The sequence below is a fragment of the Salmo trutta genome, chromosome 4 (genome assembly GCF_901001165.1).
Source record: "Salmo trutta chromosome 4, fSalTru1.1, whole genome shotgun sequence".
Classification (NCBI taxonomy): domain Eukaryota; kingdom Metazoa; phylum Chordata; class Actinopteri; order Salmoniformes; family Salmonidae; genus Salmo; species Salmo trutta.
In genome coordinates this window covers 65,413,724-65,425,736 of record NC_042960.1, presented here as the reverse complement: position 1 = coordinate 65,425,736, position 12,013 = coordinate 65,413,724, and the positions used below count along the sequence as shown (strand labels likewise).

Genomic DNA, 12,013 nt, shown 5'->3' with positions numbered 1-12,013 from the left:
TATATCAAACTTTTCTTGATGTACTCAAAGATCCACTATTAGCGTGTTTTAACCACTCATATAAAATGGTAGATTATCAGACACTCAACAAGAAGGTCTGATATCATTATTACTGCAATAGGATCACAGTGGGAAATATAAAGATCCAGTCCATTTAAAAAAATTGGAGGCCCCTTACACTTCAGTGTTGTGATGCAAACATTTTTTTGCAAAATGCAGGGCGCATAGAATTAAAAAAGGTATTGTCACATTTACATTTAAGTCATTTAGCAGATGCTCTTATCCAGAGCGACTTACAGTAGTGAATGCATACATTTCATACATTTCATTATTTATTTTTTTCTGTACTGGCCCCCCGTGGGAATCGAACCCACAAACCTGGCATTGCAAACACCATGCTCTACCAACTGAGCTACAGGGATATTATTCATCCTAACCAGACAGGTTGTTTACATGGACGGTACATTGGAGATAATATAAGACAAGTACTGGAAACAATAGAACACTATGGAACATCTGGGATATCAGGCCTGGTTTTCATAGCTGACTTTGAAAATGCCGCTGATAAAGTACAACTAGAATTGATATATTATTTATTTTGGAGAATCTCTTATACAATGAGTTAAAGTTATGTATAGTAACTTGAGGTGTAAAATAGTAAATAATGGCTACATCTCAGAAAGTATTGAACTGTCAAAAGGACAAAAACAAGGTTGTACATTGTCTCAGTATCTATTGGCTCTGGCCATCAAAATGTTAGGTATCAGAACCAACAATAATATCAAGGGGTTAAAAATCCAGGGCTTAAAAACAAAAGTGTCAATCTATGCCAGTGACTCAAGTTCTCTCTTAAGTCTGGAATTTGGATCCCTGCACTGGATGCACAATCTCATTGAGAATCTGGAATATTTCTCTAACCTCTCTGGACTAAAACCTAATTATGATAAATGTACCATATTACTTATTGCATCATTAAAATACACAACTTTTACACCACCCTGTAGTTTATCAATAAAATGGTCTGACGGTGAAGAAGACATACTTGGCATTCATATCCCGAAATATATAAATTAACTCACTACAACAAATTTACATAGAAATTTAGCAAAAAAATAAACAAGATCTTGCGAGGGAAAATACCTGTATTTATGGAAAATCACACTGATTAACTCTTCAGTCATATCATAGTTTCCTTATTTCCATATGGTTCTTTTTTTTAAATTATATGAGCAAGAAATATTTAACTTGATTTGGAATGCCAACCAGACTAAATTAAACATGCTTGTTTATATAATGAAAATGAGTTTCCCACTAAAAGCTTCAGTCATACAAATGTTTATAAGAACTGGTTATCCAGTAGATTAGTACGAATGGCTGTGATAGGAGAAAACTGAGGATGAATCAACACCTTTGTAGTTACTCCACAATACTAAACTAAATGACAGAGTTAAATGAAGGAAGCCTGTACAGAATACAAATATTCCAAAACATGCATCCTGTTTGCAATAAGGCACTAAAGTAAAACTGCAAAAAATATGGCAAAGAAATTAACTTTATGTCCTGAATACAAAGTGTTATGTTTGGGGCAAATCCAACGCAACACATCACTGAGTACCACACTTCATATTTTCAAGCAGAGTGGTGGCTGCATCATGTTATGGGTATGCTTGTCATCGTCAAGGGCTAGGGAGTTTTTTTAGGATAAAAATAAACAGAATAGAGCTAAGCACAGGCAAAATCTTAGAGGAAAACCTAGGTCTGTCTGCTTTCCAACATAAACTGGGAGACAAATTCAACTTTCAGCAGGACAATAACCTAAAACACAAGGTTGGTTACCAATACGATATTGAATGCTCCTGGGTGGCCGAGTTACAGTTTTGACTTTAATTGGCTTGAAAATCTATGGTAAGACTTGGAAATGGCTGTCTAGCAATGATCAACAACTAACTTGATAGAGCTTGAAGAATTGTTTCATGTTTAAATATTGTACAATCCACGTGTGCAAAGATGATTCAAACATGTGCTGACCCAGGGGTATAAATACTTATGTAAATTAGATATTTCTGTATTTCATTTTCAATAAATTTGAAAACATTTCTAAAAACATGTTTTCACTTTATCATTATGGTTTTGGGTATTGTGTGTAGATGGGTGAAAAAAAAAATATTTAATCAATTTTGAATTCAGGCTGTAACACAACAAAATGTGGAATAAGTCAAGGGGTATGAATACTTTCTGAAGTCACTGTATACCAGTTTCATTTGAGAACCAAAATGTTGACAGCGGCACCATACAGGTTGCAAAATAGGTGGGAAGAGATTTTCCATGTTCCGTTTTCATGGTACATCGTTTATGAACTGATACACAAAGCAACACTCAATTTAAACGATAATATAAAATTATTGCCACCTACAGAATGTTATGTCCTGTATATGGGGCATGCAACCATTTATTTGAATTGTATTTATTTATCCCAGCTTTGCAGATTTTGCTGCAAAGAGACAGAATCATTAGATCACTTCTTTTGGTATTGCCCCTATGTAGCTTGTTTCTGGTCACAGGTTTAAGAGCGGCTGAAAAATCACAACATTTACATGAAACGAACCCTACAAATAGCACAGTTTTTGAGATTTGGAAACCCATAGTCAATCAATCAACAATATAATATACACACCATTTGTATATTAAAGATGAATATTTTACTATCTGTAAATATTATGCGATTATAAAGGTTCAGAATTTATGTAAAACAGCACAGTTTAAAAATATATTGCAGATGGAGATCATAAGTGTGGTTTACGATGATAGGTGGGATGGACTGAGAGTAGCTTTACGGAGATAGGTGGGATGGACTGAGAGTAGCTTTACGGAGATAGGTGGGATGGACTGAGAGTAGCTTTACGGAGATAGGTGGGATGGACTGAGAGTAGCTTTACGGAGATAGGTGGGATGGACTGAGAGTAGCTTTACAGAGATAGGTGGGATGGACAGAGTAGCTTTACAGAGATAGGTGGGATGGACTGAGAGTAGCTTTACGGAGATAGGTGGGATGGACAGAGTAGCTTTACAGAGATAGGTGGGATGGACTGAGAGTAGCTTTACGGAGACAGGTGGGATGGACTGAGAGTAGCTGAGGGGTGGGTTTAAAAGGCCATGATCTGTAATAGTTAGGACCAAAAAATACTATACAGTGCAAACAGAAAGTATTCAGACCCCTTGACTTTTTCCATATTTTGTTACGTTACAGTCTTATTCTAAAATGTTTTTTAGAAATGTTAAGGTCCCCAAGATCACAGTGGCCTCCATTATTCTTAAACGGAGTAAGTTTGTAACCACCAAGACTCTTCCTAGAGCTGGCCGCCCGACCAAACTGAGCAATCGAGGGAGAAGGGCCTTGGTCAGGGAGGTGACCAAGAACCCTCTGGTCACTCTGACAGAGCACCAGAGTTCCTCTATGAAGATGGCAGAACCTTCCAGAAGGACAACCATCTCTGCAGCACTCCACCAATCAGGCCTTTATGGTAAGAGTGGCCAGACAGAAGCCACTCCTCAGTAAAAGGCACGAGAGCCCACTTGGAGTTTGCCAAAAAGGCACCTAAAGGACTCTCAGAATATGAGAAACAAGATTATCTGATCTGATGTAACCAAGATTGAACTCTTTGGCCTGAATGCCAAGGTTCACGTCTGGAGGAAACCTGGCACCATCCCTACGGTGAAGCAAGGTGATGGCAGCAACATGCTGTGGGGATGTTTCAGTGGCAGGGACTGGGAGACTAGTCAGGATTGAGGGAAAGATGAATGGAGCAAAGTACAGAGAGATCCTTGATGAAAACCTGCTCCAGAGCGCTCAGGACCTCAGACTGGGGCGAAGGTTCACCTTCCAACAGGACAATGACCCTAAGCACACAGCCAAGACAATGAAGGAGTGACTTCGGGACAAGTCTCTGAATGTCCTTGATTGGCCCAGCCAGAGCCCGGACTTGAACCCGATCGAACATCTCTGGGAGAGACCTGAAAATAGCTGTGCAGCGACCCTCCCCCCCATCCAACTTGACAGAGCTTGAGAGGATCTGCAGAGAAGAATGGGAGAAACCCGCCAAATACAGGTATGCTAAGCTTGTAGCTTCACACCCAAGAAGACTTGAGGCTGTAATCGCTGCCAAAGGTGTTTCAACAAAGTACTGAGTAAAGGGTCTGAATACTTATGTAAATGTGATATTTAAAAAAAAAAAATCTGTTTTTGCTTTGTCATTATGAGGTGTTGTGTGTACAGTCATGTCTAAAAGTTTTGAGGATGACACAAATATTAATTTTCACAAAGTTTGCTGCTTCAGTGTCTAGATATTTTTGTCAGATGTTACTATGGCCTTCTTCACAACAATTGAACCGCTCTCCTTGAAGTTCTTGATTATCCGATAAATGGTTGATTTGGGTGCAATCTTACTGGCAGCAATATCCTTGCCTGTGAAGCCCTTTTTGTGCAAAGCAATGATGACGGCACGTGTTTCCTTGCAGGTAACCATGGTTGATAGAGGAAGAACAATGATTCCAAGCACCACCCTCCTTTTGAAGCTTCCAGTCTGTTATTCGAACTCAATCAGCATGACAGAGTGATTTCCAGCCTTGTTCTCGTCAACACTCACACCTGTGTTAACGAGAGAATCACTGACATAATGTCAGCTGGTCCTTTTGTGGTAGGGCTGAAATGCAGTGGAAATGTTTTCCCAACGTTCTCCCAACAAATATAAAGAATAACATTACATTCTCCGAACAAATATAAAGAATAACATCATTCTCCCAACAAATATAAAGAACAACATTACTTTCTCCCAACAAATATAAAGAATAACATTACATTCTCCCAACAAATATATATTTACATTTTTACATTTTTTATTTAACTAGGCAAGTCAGTTAAAAAAAAAAATATTATTTACAATGACGGCCTATCTCGGCCAAACCTGGACGATGCCAGGCCAATTGTGCGCCACCCTATGGGACTCCCAATCACGGCCGGATGTGATGCAGTCTGGATGAAGAATAACATTATGATCTCCCCAAAAATATAAAGAATAACATTTCAACAATTTTCTTTGTATCCTGCTTGAATATTAAAATAAATGAAAATATCACCAGGTGTTATTCAATGTCCTTTTATTTAAATGATCAACCATTTCCTTCCTGAATTGACTGAATTGAAATGTAATTGACCCAATGCTGTTGTCAACAATAAAATTATTTTTGAAATCATCTTACCACAGAGATTTTAAACACAGAGGCGCAATATTGAGAGACTTCCGGGAGCGTTTTCCGAAACAGACCAAGCAGACCAGGCCGGGGTTTTAGAAGTCAATGAGAGAAGTGAAAAGCTCTTCCTTAATTGTTGATTTTTTTTTCAATCTAAAGGAACAACCAAGATTCAAGATGTCTTCAGTAGTTGAACATGTTATTACTCCAACCTCGTGAGTGACAAACTGATACGTTTTTATTTTCGTCAAAAACAACTTTATATCGAAGAAGTGCCTTTAATTTGACAGCCTTCACATGCACAGTTCATCGTGAGACAACCGTTAGCCCCGATCACTTAGCTAGCCAACATCGCCATGACATCGCCGACAAGCGTGAACAGGGACTCTGCCTATCTTCATACTGTATTCTTTGATTGTACTCTCCAGGCAGCGGGAACAGGCATGCTGGTGTTGTGTATCCTGGCCATCAACGATGGGAAGAACATCGGTGCCCCTAGGGGCATGGAGCCGCTGTGCATCGGCCTGATCATCATGGCTATCGGGGTGTCCATGGGGCTGAACTGTGGGTACCCCCTCAACCCTGCCAGGGACCTGGGGCCACGGCTCTTTACTGCTGTAGCAGGCTGGGGCTGGGAGGTGTTCAGGTAACTCATAATATAATACTGTATAATATATGCGGCTAAGATTAGAGGTAAGTACCACCTCAACCCTGCCAGACACCCGGGGCCACGGCACTTCACTGCAGTAGCAGACTGGGGAGGCTTCAGGTAACTCATATAGAAGTCTTCAGGTAACTCATATAGAAGGCTTCAGGTAACTCATATAGAAGTCTTCAGGTAACTCATATTGAAGTCTTCAGGTAACTCATATAGAAGGGTTCAGGTAACTCATATAGAAGGGTTCAGGTAACTCATATAGAAGGGTTCAGGTAACTCATATAGAAGGGTTCAGGTAACTCATATAGAAGGGTTCAGGTAACTCATATAGAAGGGTTCGGGTAACTCATATAGAAGGGTTCAGGTAACTCATATAGAAGGGTTCAGGTAACTCATATAGAAGGGTTCAGGTTACTGATGTCGATCAAAGACTGTTTCACAAACTTCTAGTTCCATTTACTGGATCTATTCCAAAACTAGCTTGATTATTAGTTGACCGTTTTAATCAAAGCATCCTTTGATTGTCTGGTATTGATAGGTGAAAAAACAACCCTGTGTTGATTGGTGTTATATAACCTCACATGCACAGCAACACATCACCTCACATCACATGCAGTCAATGTTAGCTAATTATCTGTTGTCATGCTCTGTGCTACCCCGTTGGGTTACTGCCTGCCTACTATTGAATTTAACTTTCAAAGCTTTGGAGCTTGGAAAGTAGACTGAGATTTAAATTATAATGGTGCTGTAAAAAACAAACAGTTGTCCTTCTGGATAATTCTGTGACGGCCGCATCTAGCCGCACTTATAATACATTCGGAAAGTATTCAGACCCTTTGACTTTTTCCACATTTTATTACACTAAAGCATTTTTTTTTACCATCAATCTCCACACAATACCCTATAATGACGAAGTGAAAACAGGTTTTTAGGAATGTTTGCAAATGTATTAAAAATAAACAGAAATGCCTTATTTACATAAGTATTCACACCCGTTGCTATGAGACTCTAAATTTAGCTCTGGTGCATCCAGTTGTCATTGATCATCCTTGAGATGTTTCTACAACTTGATTGGAGTCCACCTGTGGTAAATTCAATTGATTGGACATGATTTGGAAAGGCACACACCTGTCTATATAAGGTCTCACAGTTGACAGTGCATGTCAGAGCAAACACCAAGCCATGAGGTCGAAGGGATTTTTCATAGAGCTCCAAGACAGGATTGTGTCGAGGCACAAATCTGGGGAAGGGTACCAAAACATTTCTGCAGCATTGAAGGTCCCTAACAACACAGTGGCCTCCAACATTCTTAAATTAAGGATCGGACCCTTTTTTTCAATTTCCGCCTAAAACGACATACCCAAATCTAACTGTCTGTAGCTCAGGACCTGAAATAAGGATACATGTATGTATATTCTTGGTACTATTTGAAAGGAAACACTTTGAAGTTTGTGGAAATGTGAAATTAATATAGGAGAATATAACACATTAGATCTGGTAAATGATAATAGAAACAAAAAAACATGAGTTTTTATATATCTATTTTTTTTCCATCATCTTTGAAATGCCATACATTCAGATAGGATTCTAAGTGTAATTTCGATTTTGGCCAACAGATGGCAGCATTGTGTGTGCAAAGTTTCAGATTGATTCAGTGAATAATTACATCACTACACAATATTTTGTATCAAGCCTGCCAGGAGTTTGCCCAAATATGCCAAATTGGGCAATTGATACATTTTCAAGTATATACAGTTGTAGTCGGAAGTTTACATACACTTATGTTGGAGTCATTAAAACTCGTTTTTCAACCACTCCACAAATTTCTTGTTAACAAACTATAGTTTTGGCAAGTCGGTTAGGACATCTACTCATGTCATTTTTCCAACATTTGTTTACAGACAGATTATTTCACTTATAATTCACTGTATCACAATTCCAGTGGGTCAGAAGTTTACATACACTAAATTGACAGTGCCTTTAAACAGCTTGGAAAATTCCAGAAAATGATGTCATGGCTTTAGAAGCTTCTGATAGGCTAATTGACATCATTTGACTCAATTGGAGGTGTACCTGTGAATGAATTTCAAGGCCTACCTTCAAACTCAGTGCCTCTTTGCTTGACATCATGGGAAAATCAAAAGAAATCAGCCAAGACCTCAGGAAAAAAAATGTAGACTTCCACAAGTCTGGTTCATCCTTGGGAGCAATTTCCAAATGCCTGAAGGTACCACGTTCATCTGTACAAACAATAGTACGCAAGTATAAACACCATGGGACCACGCAGCCGTCATACCGCTCAGGAAGGAGACGCGTTCTGTCTCCTGGAGATGAATGTACATTGGTGCGAAACTGCAAATCAATCCCAGAACAGCAAAGGACCTTGTGAAGATGCTGGAGGAAACAGGTACAAAAGTATCTATATCCACAGTAAAACGAGTCCTATATCAGCATAACCTGAAAAGCCCCTCAGCAAGGAAGAAGCCACTGCTCCAAAACCGCCATAAAAAAGGCAGACTATGGTTTTCAACTGGACATGGGGACAAAGATTATACTTTTTGGAGAAATGTCCTCTGGTCTGATGAAACAAAAATAGAACTGCTTGGCCATAATGACCATCGTTATGTTTGGAGGAAAAAGGGGGAGGCTTGCAAGCCTAAGAACACCATCCCAACCGTGAAGAACAGGGGTGGCAGCATCATGTTGTGGGGGTGCTTTGCTGCAGGAGGGACTGGTGCACTTCACAAAATAGATAGCATCATGAGGGAGGAAAATTATGTGGCTATATTGAAGCAACATCTCAAGACATCAGTCAGGAAGTTAAAGCTTGGTCGCAAATGGGTCTTCCAAATGGACAATGACCCCAAGCATACTTCCAAAGTTGTGGCAAAATGGCTTAAGGACAAGAAAGTCAAGGTATTGGAGTGGCCATCACAAAGCCCTGACCTCAATCCTATAGAAAATTTGTGAGCAGAGCTGAAAAAGCGTGTGCGAGCAAGGAGGCCTACAAACCTGACTCAGTTAACCAGCTCTGTCAGGAGGAATGGGACAAAATTCAGCCAATTTATTGTGGGAAGCTTGTGGAAGGCTACCGGAAACGTTTGACCCAAGTTAAACAATTTAAAGGCAATGCTACCAAATACTAATTGAGTGTATGTAAACTTCTGACCCACTGGGAATGTGATGAAAGAAATAAAAGCTGAAATAAATCCTTCTCTCAACTATTATTCTGACATTTCACAATCAGGAATTGTGAAAAACTGATTTTAGATGTATTTGGCTGAGGTGTATGTAAACTTCCGACTTCAACTGTACATTCTACAGACCCTACTGAGTATTACCTACAATACTTTCCCAGAGTTCCTCTGTGGAGATGGGAGAACCTTCCAGAAAAACAACCATCTCTGCAGCACTCCACCAATAAGGCCTTTATGGTAGAGTAGCCAGATGGAAGTCACTCCTCAGTAAAAAGTCACATGACAGCCCATTTGGAGTTTGCCAAAGGCACCTAAAGGACTCTCAGACCATGAGAAACAAGATTCTCTGGTATGATGAAACCAAGAATGAACACTTTGGTCTGAATGCCAAGTGTCACGTCTGGAGGAAACCTAGCACCATCCCTACGATGAAGCATGGTGGTGGCGGCATCATGCAGTGGGGATGTTTTTCAGTGGCAGGGACTGGGAGACTAGTCAGGATTGAGGGAAAGAAGAACAGAGCAAAGTACAGAGAGATCCTTGATGAAAACCTGCTCCAGAGCTCTCAGGACCTCAGACTGGGGCGAAGGTTCACCTTCCAACAGGACAATGACCCTAAGCACACAGCCAAGACAATGCAGGAGGGGCTTCGGGACAAGTCTCTGAATGTCCTCGAGTGGCCCAGCGAAAGTCCGGACTTGAACACGATCGGATATCTCTGGAGAGACCTGGAAATAATGCTCCCCATCCAACCTGACAGAGCTTCAGAGGATTTGCAGAGAAAAATGGGAGAAACTCCCCAAATACAGGTGTGCCAAGCTCGTAGCGTCATACCCAAGAAGCTGTTACCGCTGCCAAAGGTGCTTCAATCTACTTATGTAAATGTTATATTTCCGTTTTTTATTTTTAATACATTTGCAAACATTAAAAAAAAACGTTTTGCTTTGTCACTATGGGGTGTTGTGTGTAGATTGATGAGGGGGAAAAAAACAATTTAATCCGTTTTAGAATAAGGCTGTAACATAATAAAATGTGGAAAAAGTCAAGGGGTCTGAATACTTTCCGAATGCAGTGTACAAGGCTTAAGAACGTGTTTATAAGTGTGGCTAGACGTGTCACAGCATTATCCAGAAGGACAGCTGGATAATGTGTTCTTATACCTTCATCTATTGCATGTGTTATGTGTTCTTATACCTTCATCTATTGCATGTGTTATGTGTTCTTGTAATGTGTGTGTATATGTGTGTGTGCCTACCTATACACAGCACGTCAGACTACTGGTGGTGGGTCCCGGTGGCGGGGCCGATGATAGGGGGTGTGGTCGGGGCCCTGGTCTACTTCCTGTTCATCGAGATGCATCACAAACAGCCTGAGAAACCCCACGAGGAGGAAGAGGAGGAGGACGAAGAGGAGGAAGAAGATCTGGAGGAGGACAGCAGTCTTAAGGACAAATATGAGATGATTACCATGAGTTAGAGTCAGAGAGATTCATTCACTTGTCAAGGACTTTAAAAGAAAATATCTGTCTGTCTGGTTCAGATCAGTGTTACTGTAAAGTTAATCAGGAGAGGAATGTCATGTTGGGAGCCAAATACACACACACACACACACACACACACACACACACACACACACACACACACACACACACACACACACACACACACACACACACACACACACACAGGCTTGCTCTCTCAGTGTGCTATGGTGAAACCCTGTGGTAGAGGGAGTAGAAGAGTTATAGCCTGTTATTACATGTCATAGCCTTTAGTAACCAGACCGGTGTGCTACTTATGTGTGAATGATCAGAGTACGGTTTATAGCCTGTTATTACATGTCATAGCTTTTAGTAACCAGACCGGTGTGCTACGTATGTGTGAATGATCAGAGTACGGTTTATAGCCTGTTATTACATGTCATAGCCTTTAGTAACCAGACTGGTGTGCTACGTATGAGCGACTGATCACAGTACAAGGCCTTTAGCCCGCTGCTGATGGGCGCTCCAATAGTCAGTCTACATGGAGAAACCCAGGCTATTGTTACTCTTTTAATAGGTAAAGATACAGAATGGTTAGTTCATAATGATGTGCTTAAATGTAGCAATCCGCAACACTGGAAAAGTTATATTATGTATATATAATATTTCACCTCTTACGATTCAATTTGGACTACACCTCTGTCAGTTTTATGTAAATGAGATTCCATTTGGACTACACGTCTGTCCGTTTTATGTAAATGAGGTTCATGCAGACAATTAACCCAGCCCCATTTGATGTAATTTTTGTTGTTGTAGTAATGTCTGCGTTGTAATTGCAGAAGGTATAGCTTTAAAGTAGGCTTTAGATTGCAATTTTGACCATACACTTCATACTCTGTGCATTGAAAGAGATCACATGCGTATCCAAGGAAACCCTGAGAAATAACTAATATAACAACAACTGTTACAATTCATGAATTTCATGTATGGCAGTTAAAAGTTTTGTTGCCATTGTATAATATTCAATTATTATGTTTGTTTATTGGTGTGCTTTTTCTGTTTTTGATTTTGTATTGTTGTCATGGAAATAGTATCCAAACTATTTCAATGTGACAAATGTATTCCTGTTTGTGTAAACAAATATTATTACTTGGATGCATAATAAAACATTTAAAAAATGGTGTCTTGTATTTTTTAAGTAAAACTTGTTATCATGGCACCGAGGAGCGAAATAGCCTGGTCCCAGATCTGTTTGTGTTGTCTTGACAACTCATTTGGGCATTTACATGACAACAACCATAGGAGTTAAACAGATAGAACCAGGCTTGGTGCAAAACACACACTGATAAAGTTTGTTGGTAGAAAACCTGTTGCATAATGCCATCACTTTTGGCCATTCACTTATAACCAGACAGACTCAAAAGGCTCCTG

The 12,013-nt window shown here is 39.9% G+C and overlaps 1 protein-coding gene across 2 annotated transcripts in view; it reads left to right on the top strand.

Moving 5' to 3' along the window:
- Positions 1–11,763, top strand: part of LOC115192886 (aquaporin-9) — a 42,728-nt gene extending 30,965 nt beyond the window's left edge. For both annotated transcript variants that reach the window (XM_029751818.1, XM_029751817.1), the window contains exons 5-6: positions 5,676–5,893; positions 10,368–11,763. In XM_029751818.1, the coding sequence (XP_029607678.1) occupies positions 5,676–5,893; positions 10,368–10,578 (429 nt within the window). In that variant the 3' untranslated portion in view covers positions 10,579–11,763. The remainder of the gene's footprint in view (positions 1–5,675; positions 5,894–10,367) is intronic.
- The last annotated feature ends 250 nt before the right edge of the window (positions 11,764–12,013 follow it).